This window comes from Hylaeus anthracinus, unplaced genomic scaffold (assembly GCF_026225885.1).
Source record: "Hylaeus anthracinus isolate JK02 unplaced genomic scaffold, UHH_iyHylAnth1.0_haploid 12001, whole genome shotgun sequence".
Taxonomy (NCBI): Eukaryota; Metazoa; Arthropoda; class Insecta; order Hymenoptera; family Colletidae; genus Hylaeus; species Hylaeus anthracinus.
Window position 1 is genome coordinate 6,555,718 of NW_026534348.1, and position 19,665 is coordinate 6,575,382.

General features: G+C 35.1%; 3 protein-coding genes and 1 long non-coding RNA gene across 6 annotated transcripts in view; 3 read left to right on the forward strand and 1 right to left on the reverse strand.

Moving 5' to 3' along the window:
* Positions 1–6,325, forward strand: part of LOC128890781 (protein pinocchio) — a 76,516-nt gene extending 70,191 nt beyond the window's left edge. For both annotated transcript variants that reach the window (XM_054149624.1, XM_054149625.1), the window contains 2 exons: positions 2,119–2,248; positions 3,909–6,325. In XM_054149624.1, the coding sequence (XP_054005599.1) occupies positions 2,119–2,248; positions 3,909–4,019 (241 nt within the window). In that variant the 3' untranslated portion in view covers positions 4,020–6,325. The remainder of the gene's footprint in view (positions 1–2,118; positions 2,249–3,908) is intronic.
* Positions 6,326–6,478: 153 nt separating this feature from the next.
* On the reverse strand, positions 6,479–16,313 carry LOC128890775 (succinate dehydrogenase [ubiquinone] flavoprotein subunit, mitochondrial). Its single transcript, XM_054149613.1, has 9 exons — positions 16,103–16,313; positions 12,432–12,858; positions 10,309–10,707; positions 9,859–10,027; positions 9,339–9,505; positions 8,952–9,178; positions 8,181–8,325; positions 7,795–8,099; positions 6,479–7,605 (listed from the first exon to the last, which is right to left on the reverse strand). The coding sequence occupies exons 1-9, from the start codon at positions 16,160–16,162 to the stop codon at positions 7,519–7,521; spliced, it is 1,986 nt and encodes a 661-aa protein (XP_054005588.1). The 5' UTR covers positions 16,163–16,313; the 3' UTR covers positions 6,479–7,518.
* LOC128890782 (uncharacterized) lies at positions 10,717–12,423 on the forward strand. The gene is made up of 4 exons (XM_054149626.1): positions 10,717–11,157; positions 11,340–11,478; positions 11,544–11,804; positions 11,910–12,423. The coding sequence occupies exons 1-4, from the start codon at positions 11,078–11,080 to the stop codon at positions 12,024–12,026; spliced, it is 597 nt and encodes a 198-aa protein (XP_054005601.1). The 5' UTR covers positions 10,717–11,077; the 3' UTR covers positions 12,027–12,423.
* A 189-nt stretch (positions 16,314–16,502) lies between the features above and the next one.
* LOC128890783 (uncharacterized) lies at positions 16,503–18,288 on the forward strand. Of its 2 annotated transcripts, none has more exons than XR_008460677.1 (3): positions 16,503–16,811; positions 17,263–17,413; positions 17,683–18,288. It is a non-coding gene; the product is annotated as an uncharacterized LOC128890783 (long non-coding RNA). The 2 variants fall into 2 exon arrangements; XR_008460678.1 differs by having other exon boundaries at positions 16,503–16,807; positions 17,297–17,413.
* Positions 18,289–19,665: the final 1,377 nt, after the last annotated feature.

The window sequence follows — 19,665 nt, forward strand, 5'->3', positions numbered from 1 at the left end:
TTGGGGGCCTGTGTATAAATTTTAACAAGTTGCGCTTATCTGTTACGCGAAGAAACACGGTCGCTAGTTTGTTTCGTAAAAGCTTGATAAAAGTTACAACTGATTCAACAGACGCTATCAGAAACGATTAACCCGGCTGGCCCTACCTTACATAATTTTGATATAGGCCAATAATTACAGTCTTTGCGCTTAGGCTATCGACCTCTAATCCTCCTACAATCTTGTACGATTTCTGTCGCGTAGCGTATAGAGAGTGCGTCGCGCTAGAGGAACGAGTCGTATCACCTCATTCGGTGAAAATAGAACAATGGGTTTATATGAAAACCCTTGTTGCATAAGAATGTTTATCTTTCTATTACCTCACTTTCTAATTTCCCATCGTATCACTCGGTGAAAATAGAACAATGGGTTTATGTACAAATTTGTATTGCATAAGAATGTTTATCTTTCTATTCTTTCTATTATCTTTCTATTTTTATACATATAATTACAACAACGCACCGCCAAAGTGTAATTGTTGTTTTTTTTTTTTTTTTAGTTTAAGTAGAATCGTTTGTTCTTCATTGATTTATACGGACAGCTTTTATATAGTATAGCGTGTACAAAAATATATGGAGGACTAGCTGTGCCTCGCGTTTTCACGGTAAATTGAATATATTAAAAAACAACTATTTCATTTTTTCCTCGCTGAATAAAAATTTGATTACATTGCTGCTAGCAATATAAATAATATGCAACGTAATCCAGTTCAAGTTTTATTTATGGTGAAATAAAAATAAATTAATTAATGAGTGTTTGTCAGTAAAAAGAATGTTCGGAATTCTTATCACGAGATTACCTTAAAGTATTATTAGTCTTATATGTTTAAAGAAGTTCTTTGAGCGTAAAGGGATAAAAAAAATGTTTGTTCTTTTGCTCGTGTTAAAACTACTAAATTAAAAGCTTCAATAATGGTTGACATTAAGGGATTAGTTTTTATTGTTGTCAAGCTTATAATAACTTTAAGCGAGTTGCTAATCGATTATCGTGGTTGGCGTTGATGGATGCGTGCAGCAACGAACATTCGATTTAACAATGAAGGAATATTTTTAGCCCCCGTTCGTAATTTACCATGCGTAATCAAAGCATAAAGTTGTTAATATTAAATAACAATGAAAATGACACTTGTAGGATAAAAATTGTAAATTGTATCATTTATATATATTTTTTGAATTATTATGTACATTGAAGAGTAAATTAAGTACTATTTCTTTTTAATAGCAAAAAATCTAAATTTAAAATTCATATTGAAACGTATACTGCAAGGATGTAATAGTCGTCAAATGATGAAATTATCATAATACTCGTATAATAATCGTTTAATCAAGTGTACCTTCAATATTGTGGCTTTAAAAGAATCTACATACATATATAGTTTCCACAAGCTCGAATGAAGCAGCGCTAGCTGTAGTTGAACTTAAAACATTTCCGTGACCTATCGGTTTTATAATTACTTCCACATTCTGCCTTTATAATTATAGAGATAAGGTATTCAAAGACCGCAATGAGAATGAAAAAAAAGCGCAAGCCTACATTTACAGTATACGATCATTGTACGCACGTGTAAATTAAAAAATAATTCCACTGCCCCTTGGGAAATCTTAAAAAAATCTTTTATCGTCGTTTATCATTGTAGAATTGTTGTCTCTTGTTAGAATAATGATAGTGATAATAATTGGACTGCAGATTTTTATGTATTTATAGAAAATGTGAATGCGCAAGAAATTAGAAAATGAGACACAGTGTTAGAACATTATAAAATACAGTATTATTGAAAGTAAAGTTTTATGACGTTTTAAAAGTATTATATAACTTTCGTAAAGTAAAATAAAGTCCTATTTAGGGTAAATTTTCAAAGGTACGTTTGCAAAGATTTTATTTTGCATAAAGATCTGTAGTCTAATAATAATAATAATAATAATATTTGCTGGTAAACGGAATACGAGGTTACAAATATAATTTCTGATCTTTTTGTTATATTTTAATTCTGGAAAGTCATTGATCCAACTTGCGACGTTATTTGTACTCGTTAGAAGGTTATCGAGTTTTTCTGACCGAAGACTAATTTTTCATTTACAGATGTGGGGTTTCGTGGAGCGAAGAACACGTATCCCTCGACTGCAGCGAGTGCGGTGGCTATTCCCTTCAACGGCCGTGCCCACTTTGCGACGGACGTTGCCACACCGTGTGGAAACGCGACCTTACCATGGTAAATATCTATTTTTTCCTTTAACCAGTATCTGTGCAACCTTGCAAACACTGCCAACAGAGTCTCGATCGATCCATTGTCTCCAAGCAGAGATAAGCAACAGTCTCGTCCAGATACAAATTTTGAATAACCGATAAAAGTAAAAAGAAACTTTATTCGCGCGTCGTTCGATCGATATTAGAATTTGAATTCCAAAATTATTATTAGTAAATGTTTACGAGTGTTGTCGTCTCTCGAGTCCGAAAGGTTGTGTATTATTCAAACATCCTCTATCTACCTACTTGAAAAAATTCTTACTTATTTACTAAACTCGGGAAAAAACGTTTCTACGTTTTTATGTTTTTATTTCGCAAAAACCTTGAAGCAACAGAAATAAACAACGTATAATCGTGAGCACTGTCAACCTTGGACACGTTTCCAAACGTTATCTTGAGAAGTAGGAATTATAATAACATTTATGACACTCTTATTATTCCTGGCACTTTTTGAGCATTCGAAAATATTTTCATAAAAACTGTACGTTTTTATAGTTTTACCGTTTTTGTTTTTCGTCTAGAATATAAACGTGGACGTTTATTATTCATTATTCGTTGGTAAGGCAAAAATCTGTTGTTATTTTGAAAACGCTACACGTTTAGCCGTTACCTCTAAGGACGACAGTTTGCGCTTATCGATTTCACGAGTGACATTTACAATATCCCCGTATTACCGCGAAGGCCATCTTAACAACTGCCTTGCTCGTGATAAGGTCGAACGAAGTCGGTTGTGCGAAATAGTCGATAAGAGCTGTACTTGATGTCAGCTTTCGGTAATACGTTTTTTATATTTTTTGATTAATCGATGAAATCCGAGATAGATCATAAAAATTAATCCGTCTACAGTAACATAAAGATACAAAAGTGTTCGTCCATTATGGGAACATTCGTTTAACTCGTTTAACAACGCAAAAAACAATCTCATAACGTGTATAATTATAGGAACGGTAAATTATTGAAATGATCACGGCTCTAACTAAAATATTTCTACCTGAAGAAGTTATTATTTATTTTATTATTATATTTTATTTCCATGTATACCATTATGGGTTTTTACATTAGTCCCCTTCCCTTGCAATACAGGGTGTCTAAAAAATGTTGTAACACCTTGAAAGAGGTGGTTCGGGAGGTGATTTGAAACAACTTTTTCCTTAGCGAAAATGTTGTAGGAGGCTTCGTTGAGGAGATATTAACGGAAAACACTGACCAATCAGAGCGTGCGTATACTGTTGGAGCGGCCGCGGTGGCGTATGAGCGCGGCCGCCTAGCGCGTTGCCACGCCTACCGCGGTCTGATTGGTCGGGGTTTTCGCTTAATATCTCCTTAACGAAGCCTCCTACAACATTTTCGCTAGGGAAAAAGTTGTTTGAAATCACCTCCTGAACCAACCCTTTCAAAGTGTTACAACGTTTTTGGAACACCCTGTATATCCCCTTTCCTTAACTGCTAATCTTAAAATCTAGGGCCTTATATTACGGTTACCGTTAGTTCAACTCCTCTTCTTCTATCCTTCCCTCTGCCCCAATCTCAATGCCCTTCTCTTTCTTTCTTCTTACTATTTTTTCAAAATCTAGCTGAAGAAGGTTCGTGCGCATAAATTGAAACGTTCCATTTTCTTGTTTCAGTCCCACGCTAGTGGTAAAGCAAGATGGATCGGTGAATGCGGGCTTAGCTGTGGCCCCTCCCTCGAGGAGTCGCTGGTACCAGCGTTGGAAAAGTTGCGAGCCACCTCGTGAACGGTGCTCGGCGACGAATGCATAGAGAGACGTCGTGTACCGTCACTCAGCACAAGACTTAATCCATCACCATCCATCTAGTATCACCCCACCACCATCGTGCGAGTCGGAAACGTGTGAATGTGGATTCTGGTTGCATAGATGATACATTATGTTCCTGAGCAGGAGAGAACGGAAATATGAACAGACAACCCAACTCAAATGAAATCGTTCATCATCTCCCACAGCTTCCTCTTTTCGACGGTGCATCGCCGCAAAACACGCTCGATTATTGGCAGAATCTTTCCTCAAGAGCTGAAACCAAACCATCGGCACTGCCCTGTGTTCATCATTATCGCTGCCCTCGATTAGAGGGACGAGTTATATACCGCGTGAATCACTGGGGCTGTTCGCGATGTTATAGCTTCTTGGTAGATTGTATTTGCGGCATGTTGGGTGCGATGCGTTGAATGCCCCTTGTACATTGTAAATCTCGAATTATATTTGGTTTGGAGCGTACAAATCTCTGTATATGTATATGTATATGTATATGTATATATATATACTCACGCAATCTGATTTCTAAAGTAATTCTCTGCGAGAAGTACAATTGATTAAATAGTGATTTCGAGTTTCGAATAGCTGGATAAATTTTGTAGAACCGTATTCTTTTTAGAGAAATTAAATTTTATTTGGTCACGTTTCGTTGATACTGGGTATTGCGTACCAATAAATTGTTAACAAAATTTTTTACAGACTTTTAATCGGAACAGTCTAGATTTCGTAAATATACAGCAGAGATGGGAATCATTTTCTTTTCAAATAAAAAGTAATGAATAAAAGCAACCTACAGAGATTTATTTAGGTTTATTCGTCGTTCTTTAAATTTTTCTTCATTGTAAAATATTTAACGGATATTAATAGTTGTTGATCTTTTGTTCGTTAATCGACATTTTCATATGCATACGAATTTCTCCCATCTCTGGTATATATAACTGTATACGTATTTGTCACCATCTGTTTACTGTTGTGTTTTGACAAAAGTAACGAAAGAGTACTTGCACACGCAATGAAATGCAGTGCGTGAAAAATAGCTTAAAAAATATATGTCACCATGTTCAGTGGCTCTGTAATAGATCCATTCTTCAATTTTTAACTTATAATAAAAGAACATTACATTTTACACCTTCTTTTGGTTGCATAACTTTGGTCTCGAAATGTTCAGTAACGTTCGAGTTTTAAGTAATATTTTACGCGGTTAAAAAAGAAACACGGAACGGTTGTTATTGTTTTATTAGATCAAATGATGCAAATGATTGATGGAAATGAATTTGAGCAACATAAATTTGAGATAGAGCAACGTATACAATTATTGATATGGTGAACATAACAATTCCATCAAAATTAAGAGCTAACTTTTCACTTTAAAGACCGAAGGAATGTATCTTTCAAGAATAATATTCATTGCAATCGAGTCTTAGACTGATAATAGGTGAAATTTGTAACAGAAAAATGTTTATCGTTGATAAAGCAAAACGTACCGAGTTTACGATAAAAATATAATGTAATCCAATATCAGTTGTAAATGACAAGCTGTACAAAATGTCTACGATTGCATTTGGAAAAGTTGGTGCTAAGTGCCAAGAGACACGAAATTAGCCTAAGAAGTGGAACTGGGGGAAATATCAGTCAAAGTAGAAGCTAGTAAATATAAATTAAAACTTCTTTTTACGAGTTATCGATACTACGACTGCGTTAACAATTACGATTTTCAAAAATCGTGTCGGCAGTAATTTCACTAGCACACACGATTTTGAACTCATTCGTAGAAAATAATTAAAAATGCGTAAAGCGCTTTTTACTATTTTTTTTTCTTTTAATTTTTTTCCGGTTAATGCGATTCTTCTCAGTTTTATGTGAGAACATGTTACGTAGCCTACACACACCTAAGTGAAATCAATTTAAAAGCAAGCATTTATGTTGGTGCCAATCAGTTTTCGAATTTGTACTACTTTTTTTAACGTAATAACCAGACGCGTGTATTTGTTTTCATGAACAATTATACATTCGTGCACGATTCATTTGAACACAAACGTATTCTTTTGGTCGTATAATGTTTCGTATGTGAGAACATGTTCATCAGATTCATGCTCATGTAAATTAAACTGTAACTTGTAAACATTTTCTGAAGTATTAGCTCAGGCGACGAGCTTTAATTTAATGCTTTAGAAAATACCTTTGGTAGCAATTTTTATTTAATCCGTAAAATTCTTATTTATGACCAGAACATAAAAATTATGGGTTTAATAAACGATATTCGTCAGAAATTCCATGTGTTATTTATAAAAAAAATAGATATTAATAAATTAATTTACACAAACATACGATTACGTGTCGTGTACAGTCATTCAACGTCAGATTTTATCAAATGAACGAACTTTTCGTAAAAAGATTTCTGCGATTGAATTAAAATTCATAAATAAAAGGCTTTACGAATGCTCTTTTTATTGACAATCTTATGTACATTTTTATCATGCTGTGCAGCATGTCCACTCGATTTTGTATTGTTCCAAAGTACACGATTCCGCGCATGTACTTTCGCTTCGAGACTATTAACTTGCACATATTAGGTGATATATGGTAAACTCATAATACACAATTTTAACAGGCAACGTAGAAGCAGGTTTGTTACCAGCGAAAGTACAAAAATGACGACACTAAATCCTGAAGTAAGTACTGAAACTTCAAACTAGCACAAACAGCTGTTCTTATTTCACAATACCAGAGAAAAAAAAGATTAAAGTAAATTTCACAGAGATATTAAATACTGAAAAATTTGTAATACAACGTATACATTCAGTCTAGTTATTGCTTCTTAATTAAGACTGTTCCCATGGTAGCCTGTTAACGTTAAGTATGTAGCCGCAATAAAAGTGGCGTACTCTTGCTACACAACCTTTTAGGGAGTACTAGCTCGCAATGATGATATAAAAATTTTCTTTCGTTAAATAACTCTTAACTGTGTTGAGCATTTAGATTTACAATGGTGGTAAGGAACAAATTACTCCATTGAAAATTGTGAACAGAAATGGGAATACAGAGGTAGGTAGAACGTTCCTCCTTAAAAGATCTGTGCGTGAAATCATGTGCTGCCTGAATTACGCTAATATTTTACTATTAGTTTACATAAAGGTAGCATCGGTTCGCTCAGAGATCGAACAAACTCTTCTTTGACATAATGAAGATAATCTCAGCACCATTATCCTACAAGGACAACTAATCTTGCGCGCAGCGCGTGCAAATATTGACAAGAATTAAACTTTGGTGCACGACGTGATTCACATGCGTAATAAATAAGTTGCTGTCGTCGTAGCGATAGATCGGTAACTTCTCGTCGGTTGTTTCTTCCTGTGCAAAAATAGAAAGTTGCACAAGGACCCAATTTAATAAATCGTGGGGTGACCAAGAAAAAAATGGATGGCTGGACAAGCTAAATTATACATATTTACTTCGAAAAAATCTAATAGGAACGAATCGCAGGTGGTACTGTCGCGCATTCTTTTTCGTTTAACGTATTGTCTATCACTGGTCTGAACTCGATTTTTACCTGGAACATAATTCAAAGTAATATAAATTCAGTGAATCGTATATTAGAAGAGGCGAACTAAAAGTATTTCTCCCAATTTTTCTATGTTCTATTTCAACGAATGTTTGAACCAAGTAAACGTACTTAAGTTATGTTATATATATTTAAAAAATGCTCAATTCTCCGATGCAGCGAGTCGGTATTACTTACTTCTCCTGTCCTGGGGTTAATCGTTGTCAGCGTATGCTTTCGCCAATGTTGATCCAATGGCTTTGGTTGCTGGTTTTCTAAAGGTTTACTGTAATCGTACTCATCAATTCTGTCTCTGAAATCTTCGCGGGCGTGAGCGCCGCGACTTTCCTTTCTATTCTCAGCGCCTACTATCGTTTGCATCGCGTTGATCATTAAATTTTGTAATTCGAGAGTTTCTACGAGGTCGGAGTTCCATATCAAAGACCTGTCTGCTACTTTGACATCGCCTAATTTTTTGTAAAGGGCAGACATCTTTTTACATCCTACAAAAATTTAAAGATATTTTAATACCAAGAAAACTTTCTTAAAATTATTTCAAGCATTATTGCTAATCAAAATTTTACCTTCTTGTAAAGTTTCAGCCATTCTAAACACGGCTGCATGTGTTTGCATGGTTTTCTGCATACTTAATCTTAAATCCGCTGTCGTAATACTACCGTTCGCATTTCTAGCCCAGTCTAAATTCGCCACACTTTCTTCTCCAGCGTTCTAACATATGTGCAAATTACATTAATTGACATGTCTATTTAGTATACAAACATCGTCTAATTCAGAATCTTTGATTTTTAAGAAACTAGACGAACAGTTTAAGGCTGAAGATTGTGATATGCATGTACATGTCAGAAATCATGAACGGTACTGAAACCTACTGTAATTCAATTGGCTACGGTGACGCCACCATTATCTTGGTAAAACTTATATTCAAACCTTGTAAGTACTCGCCAAGAAATACAATTTTGTACTATTCCCATTAGCTTTAAAGCAGTTTATCTTAGAGATATTATAGATAAAGTAGGGGAGACAGATCTCTAGTCGTACCACAGCTAAAAAGAGAAAAAAAAAGACGCGGTACCCTATCTGTTTTTCTCCCTCAGGCTGTAGCTGCATATGTCTGATTGTAGCTACAGTACGGGTTTCACCATCCCGAGGTACCCGTGCTATATATAGAAGGGCCAATAAGTCTCAACAAACTACTGTATGCGTTGACTACTCCCGTACTCTATTTCTAATGTGTTTAATACTTTTCAATACACTATCTGTGCGTCAAGTTTAACAATAATCAGAAATTGTATATTGGATGATGTTCCTTGTAGTATGCTATATAATATACTTACAGGTTTAAGAGGCCCAATAGCTTCACCTGGTTTATTCTCTGTCGCGATTGTCTTAGCACATGCACGTCCAAACACAACTAAATCTAATAATGAATTAGCACCGAGACGATTAGCACCATGAACTGATGCACAAGCTGCTTCTCCACAAGCGTACAGTCCACGTACGACTTTGTCTTCGTTATTCTGTCTTGTCAAAACCTGTCCCTTATAATTTGTTGGTACACCTCCTACACGTATACATTATTATGATTTATATAATATTTCATAGATTTTCAAAGAATATTTTTAATTAAATTATTAAAATACTTATTTTCTTGTTATGAACGTATTTTAATATTTAATAGTTAATTTTATTTTTCTCTCGTAATTTTGAAAAATATTACGTACCCATGTTGTAATGAACAGTAGGTATAACAGGAATAGGTTCTCTTGTCACGTCAACTCCAGCAAATATCATCGCAGTTTCCGAAATACCAGGCAATCTGGCTGCCAATTGCTCAGGCGGTAGGTGATGAAGTTGCAAATAAATGTGATCCTTTTCAGGGCCAACACCTCTGGAAAAGAAAATAATTTTAAGTTATATAAATAAGTCTGCATTAATTATATAACGTTTATATAAAACGCTAACATAGTGCACGTGCAAACATGTAAGTTCATCGTGACCGCATAGTCTCTATCATTTTACAAATTAAAATTTAATATCACGTCTTGCTTCTACCATTCCACTTTCATGTATATTATTAAAAAGTCTTTTTATCCTTCTTTTTAACGTTTTATAATTTCATTATTATTATTATAGAAATTCTTTTACTGAAGATAGCTAAATTTGCTTTTGTCATAAGAAATTTGCATGTTTTTGCATGATGCATGATTTTGGGACACCCCGTATCCGCTACATTAAACTTACCTGCCTTCCCGGATTTCAATGGTCATAGACCTAGATACTACGTCCCTAGAGGCTAGATCCTTCGCGACTGGCGCATAACGTTCCATAAACCTTTCACCTTCGCTATTTACGAGATAGCCTCCTTCGCCACGGCTGCCTTCTGTGATGAGACAACCAGCGCCGTATATTCCTAAAATTAAGAATATCGTAAATACGTATATTGTATGAGCCTACATAACTATCTAACACCTGCGTAACTCATTTACATTTGACGATAAACAAATTTGGTTGGAACAAATCTTGCGTGGTTTCAAGGAGAAGTAATCTGATGTTAGTAATTGGTTTCAAGGGGACGTTATCTGAAATGTGTAGTCCAGATTTTGCCTATCCTTGATCAAAAGTAAATGAGTCATTATTAGGTTGTAGATCAAGTATGCAATTTGAATTAGTTCTTGCATATAATTTTCGTACCAGTTGGATGAAATTGTACAAATTCCAAATCCTGATTGTGTAAATTGGCTCTTGATACCATTGCAGTACCATCACCGGTACATGTATGAGCAGATGTACAGGAGAAATAGGCACGTCCATAGCCTCCAGTTGCTAACACTGTATTTTTAGCATGGAAACGATGAAGCGTGCCATCTTCTAGACAAAGAGCAATCACTCCTCTACATTCTCCATCTTCCATGAGCAAATCCATAGCAAAGTATTCGACAAAGTAATTGCAGTCATAGCTCAATGACTGACCATACAGGGTGTGAAGGAGAGAATGACCTGTTCTATCAGCTACACAGCAACATCTGTGAGCTTGGCCACCTTTTCCAAACTTTAGAGACTGTCCACCAAAAGCACGTTGGTAAATTTTACCTGTAACAAAAAGAATAGTTACTTCTACGTAAGCATTAAAACTAACTCGAGAAATATAAACATATTTAATTCTACGATTAATTATTAAAAAAATGAAATTTTCAACCATTTTTTAAATTCTACAAATGTTGTTCCGAAATTGAAGTTTTATAAACATATAAGCAACATTCACACAATTAATAGAAGTATAACAATGTTTGGATGCATGGCAACCACAAGATATGATTTGTTATTCTTAAATGTTAGTTAAAAATTTACATCAATATACTTTTTTGATACCGTGATAAATTTTGGCAGAAGTGATATCACTTGTAAGCAAAAATGCAGAAATACCAGTGTAAATATTAAAAAGTTAGTAGACTATATAACTATGGATGATAGTATAAGGCAGGGGAAGGATTCTGAAGGATCTAACGTTGTACAAAATGAAAAAGATCAGACAAATGAGAGGTACAGAACAATAATTAATAAACATTTAAAATAAAGATTACAAGAAAATCAAATTAACTTATGAGTCTAAATAAGCAGTACACTTATACTTGTTACTTTATTTAATGATTCGTTTATTACAAAGTTTTATTCAATGGAATCTAAACATGTATAGACTTCATAAATTATACGTAAATTTCTAGAATGAAATCAACGTCCAAATCACAGCAAAATCAAAGGATGCATTCTCATTCCCGTTCTCGATCGCCAACTAGTTCTAAAACTTCAAAGCAATGGATAAGTTCCAATGCTTTCATAAATTTTGTTCAGGATTTTAGACAGGTTGGCACACAAATAAAATATATATGCACATTTTGCTATGAGTAGAGAAAACATGACATTTACAGAACTTTACCGATGTGAGGAGCACAAGAGTATTTCAATTAGCTGGTGAAAGATGGAAGCAAATGTCTCCTGAAGAAAAACAACCATACATAAATACAGCTAAAAGCGTTAGGAACCGTAGACAAGATCAGCCGAAGTTTGAACAAGAAAATAAACCTAATGCAAACACAGAACACAAAAAGAATGCAAACACAGAACACAAAAAGAATGAAAACACAGAGAAGCGGACAACAAATAGAAAAAATCCAAAAAAAAGTAGCAAGGTCGATTTTTCATTTACTTTGTCAGAACAATTATAAATTTCAGTGTGCATAAACAGAATTAAATTTGCCGATAAATCACGTATAACAAGCATATCTTTAATATAGGAACGAAAACAGAGTCGAAAAAAGAAACACGATACTGAATCAGAGAGTGATACAGCTACTTCGGTTACCTCAGCCTCAAACACAGCAACAAGCGAGGATATGTCAGACACAAGTTGATAAAAAAACAATTGGTTATGTGAATTTGTTAGTGCTTGTAATCACTTCATATTAGAAGAATTCTTCTATATATACAATTAATACACATTATATTTTGTTATATCATATAAAATTGATTTTCTATGATAATATGCCAAAAATACTAAAATGTACTTATGTCATAAAATATTAATAAAAGACTTCTCCTATTTAGGTTTCCTATGTGAAATATGTACAATACATTATATATTAGGGTACTGAAGAAATCACTGTGCACTTCAAAATTTTAATTCATTCAGTGATTAGGTAAATAAAAAGTAATTTCAAGTATGATGATCTATTTTTCTTAACAACTAGGAGCAAAATGCCTAAAATATGCAATACCTTTTTAGACACTCTAATAGCTGTATTTTATAATAATATTACCATCTGTGGTACGACTGAAGGGCATGCCACAATTTTCTAATTCGATGACTGCTTTTGGAGCTTCACGAGTCATATAATGAATAGCATCCTGATCACCCAGCCAGTCAGATCCCTTAACAGTATCGTACATGTGCCATTGCCAGTTATCACTTTCCATGTTACCCAATGCTGCATTAATTCCTCCTTGAGCAGCAACAGTATGCGATCTTGTTGGGAATAATTTGGTAACAACTGCTGTTTTGAATCCTTCCGCAACCAAGCCATAGGCTGCACGCAATCCTGCTCCTCCAGCACCCACCACAACAGCATCGTAAGTGTGATCTACTAGTGGATAATGTTTAGAGACGGCATCAGAAATTTTTGCTGCTTTGCCATCTGGTGTATAATGTAATTTACGATCTGTAGTAATGGGCAAACCCAACTTATTCTGAAATAATGGAAAGAAATATTTTAAAAATTTCTGAGTACATATATTGCATGTATCTGCAGAGATGGGCAGATTTTAAATCATATGATAGATGATGAATTCAGACACCATACAGTAATTTATTTTATGGTAAGCAATCTTGAATAAAATGAAATTTGAATCTACACTCATCACAATTGCAAGTACAAGGTAATCATATAATATTACTGTTAGAATATAAATGTATTCAAATATATTCAATATGTAATAAATATGTATTCAATTATACTTTGTTCTGAGAACCGTTCTGTGATATAGTTAAGGTATTGCAGATAAGGTCTTGGAATTTGGATGTTTTACACTAAATATTTTCTCAAGTAAGCATTTTCTTTGCCAATTTTATCAGTCTAAATATCGATCATACATCTAATATCTCCCACTATCTAGTGTAAGCAGTCCGTTACAATTACACTATAAATAAAGTTAATTGAACTGAATCTCCCACTATCTTTGAGATGTAGCATTATTGTCTCATTAAAGTTAGGTTTATATACTTAGTTTTATAATTTCATCGATAACATTGTGTACTTGTAACATTCATTCTTTTTCATTGCCCTTCTGTGAAAAATAACCTAAGGTAGTATTTGGAAAGCAAGTAATAATGATCTTTTCAATAATAATTGATAATAAAAGAACTTATAACTATATAGTTTGAAATAAATTCCAAAAATGTCCATGAAATCCTTTTAACATATGCAGATATATTTAAACTATTTGAGTTGAATAGAAACTTAAAAAACATAAATACATTTAAAATAAATAATTCTATGTTTCATTTAAGAAATAAAAATTGAATTGTATTACGAAGTTTGAGAAACACTGACCTAATATCTACAATATACTTCGCCATATGGAGATTAAATGTAACAATACGTGATTAGTAAAAAACTTTTTGTTTTCATTTTTCTTTCATTTTTGGTCGGTTTAGTAAGTAAAAAACGAATTTGTAACGGCGATTGACATATTTGATATACAGCGTGTTTCTCAAGGTACCGCTAAATGCTGAAAACAAATTAACGGGATCACGATTATCTAAAATAATTTTATTGCATGATCATACGCAACCAACAGACCGGGAGTGAAATAAAGTACGTAAAATTGAAATCGGGTATGGATGGTAGGTTCATAACAAACGAAAACGTAATTTAAAGAGTGTAATTTCCCGCTAATACCAGCATCCCGTGTCGGTGGCTCATCCGCAATTACAATTAACCTCTTCTGGCCTGCTGTACAGTGTACATACATCATAATACACGTCGACGTAAAGATCATCTTTCGTAACAACATAATTAATATCTTAAAACAATAAACGTCACACCGCCTACGGTTGATTTTTCTTTAAATTACATTTTCCGTGATATTTAGCCAGAACCATGAAAGTTTATCACGAGTGCAACATGTAACAGATACATTATATAAAAGAGATGTTACAGCATGTAGAATAATATTTTTCATCGCTAAAACATGACATATTTAATATGATGAAAATTATGTTTATTTAGTGGATAAGCTTCCGTTCATTTCGTTTACATTTACACTATAAATCATACAAAATATACTTGTTGATCCATAACAGCAACGTAATGCATGTTATTTTTTAGTTTTTAATATTACGAATCTTTACTTGAATAAGTTTGCAACAGAGTAGGACAAATTAGGAGAAATTTTTCACTTGGCCGTGACACCGCATCTCTGTATAACCTTCACTTTTTTCATTTTCTTTTGAAATTTTTGTAAAAAATTAAACGAATCGCTGAGAACAACACGGTATAATAGGCAAGTTATTTTATATTACGTATATATTCTTTCATGTCTCTAATGAATTTTACACGTTCACAACACTTAATCAGCGATGCTTGACACAGTAACAAAATCACAAGTCATATGCGTTGTGTGCTATATTAATATATGTTTGGTTTTGTTCACGCTAAGATAATTAAGAATATTCGCCTTTTAATTTAGAAATTTTACAATTCTATGGATCTAGTAGGTATGCAAGATAACATGTAGATAATGCGTGAATTTTGTTGCTCATAACTACCAACTGCAGAATAATGTACGTTTGTTTAATTGATTAACTTTTCAGCCACAAGAATGCATGGCACTTTTCGGGAAAACAAGTAACTTAAATAACAGAAAGTTTCCTCAAACGATCAGCATATTATCTCGAAGAGGGTCAAAACGACGATTCGATGAATTCGAATAATTACATGCCGATATAAATATATTTTTTATATACAAGGTGTCCCAAAAATGTTGTAACACCTTGAAAGGGGTGATTCGGGAGGTGATTTGAAACAAGTTTTTCCTTAGCGAAAATGTTGTCCGAGGCTTCGTTAAGGAGATATTAACGGAAAACATTGACCAATCAGAGCGCGCGTATACCGTTGGAGCGGTCGCGGTAGCGAAGGCTACGCGCTAGGTAGCCGCTCTCGTACGCGAACAAGTGACTCGACGTGCATCGAAGGACCTTGACGCGACCGCTCAACGTGTAGCCTTCGCTACCACGGCCGCTCCACCAGTATACGCGCGCTCTGATTGGTCGACGTTTTCCGTTAATATCTCCTCAACGAAGCCTCGGACAACATTTTTGCTAAGGAAAAAGTTGTTTCAAATCACCTCCCGAATCACCCATTTCAAGGTGTTACAACATTTTTGGGACACCCTGTATATAGCGGCAGAAAATCAAGTATCGAGGAGACTAAATCGCCAGAATGCGATGCAGCGGACGGTTTCGATGTTACGTCTAGGTTTAATATTCAGCCAGTAATAAAAGTAACGATTGTTTGCCGAACGAAGATAACGGAAATCACCGTTATTATTTCGCAGTGGAAAAGTATGACTGTGTGCAACCCGGCTACCGTGGCTGGGGTGGCGCGTACGAAATGAGGGAAGTTCGATAATAAAAGACACTCGACGTCAGAATCGTCTGCTAAACATTCTTCCCTCGAACGCAAACCGTAACCGAGTCACCCGTCGGTCCTTGATATCCGTATTTTCGTAACCGTTTCATTTAGGTTTTTGTCATTGATCCGGATAAGCGACAAAATGCCCCGCCACGAGGAAAGTTTTTCATGCGGAATCGAGGCAGATCTTCGCGAGAGTGTTTGGGTAAACTTACGTAATTCGATCGACGCCGAATATCGCGCAAAGGTGCATCATTGTCGGTATAAAAATTATGTAACTTAACGAAAAAACGGCTTACCAACGTCGTCGTTCGAGTATTTCTCGCCAGTAAAGACGACAGCTTCAATAGACCGCTCATCTTGGCACGTTGTCACGTTCTCGTTGTTAAATTTTCGTTTTTGACGGGGATACGTGCACCTCTTGTATCGAATGCGCGTTTCGGCTAACACCGTGCAACTAACCCCAGTTTTTGTTAACTTCACTACCGCACTTCTTGCACGGTGACGTGAAGTGCTCGAGTCGGTTGAGTACCGACTACTGGCGGAAGCTCTCAGATGAATACCAGTGCTGCCAATCGTACGGCCGAGAGTTAACCTCACCTATGAGGTGCTTGTTCGATTTTCATTTCGCGCTTATCGCCGATTGTTCCGTACGATTCAGTTGATTCGCGTGCCAGAAAATACATTATCGCAACGTAGTTAATTCCGGAACGTTCGTAATTTTCACGTTAACGCGTTGAAAAGTAGGTAACGCCAGGCGGGAAAATTGAACAATGCCGCGAAATAAATAAATGCGAAAGCGGTTCTCATTTCACGTTACTCGTTTATGGGGTGCTAACCGTTAACGGTATTCCGAATTTTGTACTTTGTTCTATTGCGTGAGTTACGAATGGAAAGTGTTTCGCTACAATTCGTGTAATCTTTTTCACTCGGCGCTTTTCTCTGTGTTTTAAGCAATGAATATAAAACAGATAAGTTAACGATGGGATTAGTTCGAGTATTAGGTATGTAAATTAATTCTGACGCTTTACATTCAATCGTTTCTACCTGTGGTTTAAATGAAAATATTTACACGTTATTTTGTTACATTCAATTATTAACCTTCCGAGTTTCTTCCATATTTAATTATTTGTAAGTTTAGTTTAATCGGTAATATTTAACCGCCATTTTGTTACAGTAGAGTATCAACTTTCATGAAAGGCACAGGTTGCTTTGACACTTGTTTGAACAACTATATGTGCTTTCTTGTATGACTGGAGAAACACCGAAACAAAATACCGTTTTAATCTTTTATTTACATTACATTTAGAAACGATTTTATTCTTATTACAATATAATTGTTTTATATCATATAATTGATATTCACTGCTTCTTCAATTTGTGGTGTGAAATATGTGTGAAATATGTTTGGTATTGTGTGTCGAATTCGAGTATGAAATTTGTGTTTGAATGTGGAAAGTATGTAAACAATGCGAGTTTCTGAATTAACCAAGGAGTACGGGTACTGGAGTAGGAGTAGGAAAACTGTGGTGTAAAGGTAAAACGCAACAAGGACAGAAATCTTTATTATCGAACAGCTGGTATTTATTTTCTATGGGAATTGTAAACAGGTAAATATCGAATTTGATCTATGACACTTATCGATGTGACAGTCGCGTGTCTCGATGAATCTCAATCAGTTTGTATTTGTTCCTTCGTGGTTCGATATGAATAAATCGATTGCTGACAATAACGTCATCGATAGTATGCAAACACGTTCTAATCTTATCGTTATTGGGAACAACCTCACAAGTTAAAGAGATACATTGTCGAGTGTACACGTTTTCTGATAGTTAAATATACATTCGTGAGGTAACTAATTAATATTCGACAATTTTAGAAATACAATAGACTTGTACATGACGCGGTTGATACGTTATACGCGTTGTATGAAATCGTGTTACATGATCTCATGTTATACGGGAGTTCAATGTAGTGTTTTCACGTTCGAATTCGATCGTTTGTTATTGGATAATGTGTCGGTTTCTTAGTTCTCGAGCGTATAAGTTGAATCGCTTCAGGATACGAACCTCGGATTATACGATCAATCGTTTAAATCGTGTAACGGTCATTCTAGCAAGAAATCTAATATTTTATGAGGTTGTTAACGTAGATTCGTAACGGTGATAGCATTTAACCGAGCTTTATTTACCGTAGCTCGGGGAAGTAAAGCAAAAAAAAAAATGAAACAAGCGGATTCGTTGTGCTGCGGGGTTGACGGACACGTTGCGTGTCTCGTTTTCCTATTGGTCGACTCGCTGTAGGCTCGTCACCTTTGCATATATGTAGGTAATACTCGCGCCATATGGTGGGGTACTCTATGCATACACTGTCTCGGCCAGATTCTATCTTACCAACACAATAGTTATTCAAGTATTGGTAGTGATAGGCGTAGGAGTACTCTGGGAAACAGGTTTGCTTGTGTCTACAGGGTGTCCCGTGCAGAGATGGGCAAAATTATTATCTATTTGGTAGGGAAATTAATTCTGTGCCTTTATATTCAATCATTTATAACTTTAATATAAGCAGAAATATTTAATCGTCATTTTGTTATTATATGTTAAATTAACAACCTTCTAGGTTCTCGAGCTGCTCTTCATTACGACGAATCTACATAAATATTATATGTAAAATATTTCGGTTGAAAATGAATAACGTACGGTGGAAGCAATTATTATTTAAGTTTCGACGGGTAGTGTTATGGAAATTTCAAGTTACACATTTTGTTCGGGCGAGAAGAAAGCTCTGTAAACAAAACCGCGTGATTTGAAACGGAAGCTTAGTTATTGGTCCGTTATGTAACTGTTCAGGAGCGTAACGTTGGTTGTTACTAGCATGTATTTTTCTTTCTTTTTTCTTTATCAAAGTGCACAGGGTGTCCCAAAAATGTTGTAACACCTTGAAAGAGGTGTTTCGGGAGGTGATTTGAAACAACTTCTTCCTTAGCGAAAATGTTGTAGGAGGCTTCGTTAAGGAGATATTAACAGAAAACACTGACCAATCAGAGCGCGCGTATACCGTTGGAGCGGTCGGGGTAGGCGTGGCTACGCGCTAGGCGGCCGCGCTTATACGCTACCACGGCCGCTCCGACGGTATACGCGCGCTCTGATTGGTCGACGTTTTTCGTTAATATCTTCTCAACGAAGCCTCCTACAACATTTTCGCTAAGGAAAAAGTTGTTTCAAATCACCTCCCGAATCACTATTTTCAGGAACTTCCAACATTCTTGGGACACCCTGTGTATGAGGTTTTGTGGTCACAAAACATTTATTATTATTATTATTCTAACAAATCACGAGTATACTTAAGAATTTCAGTAATTGTAAAAGAATAATGAGCAAAATTCAATGGCTACTAAACTTCGTACAGATGAATTTCAATGGCCATCTAGTTGAGACTTAGGTGTATATGTATAATATAATTATAATATTGGGCGCTGTGTAACACCTCATCCAGCGAAATTCGAGCCCATTCTCTACGCAACGATCTGGCAAAAACTATAGGGAACTATTATTTAAAAAAAAAAATTAAAACAACTTGTGGTCGCCATAGTGTTGGTTTCGACAGGGTGATCGAAAAAGGCATGAAAATGGCAAAAACTGTAAGGAACTATTCTATTTCGAGAAAAAAAAATGAAAACAACTTACTTTTTATAGTCTTAAACCTCTTTTTAGGTCAACCTAGACTTATACAATTATACCCCAATGTTCAGAGTCAACATGTACTCGCTAATAAAATCCTGAACAGTAAACCAACGATCACAACTATTGTACGAAAATAAATGATAAATTAGCCTACAATTAGCCACATTGTTTTTATATTT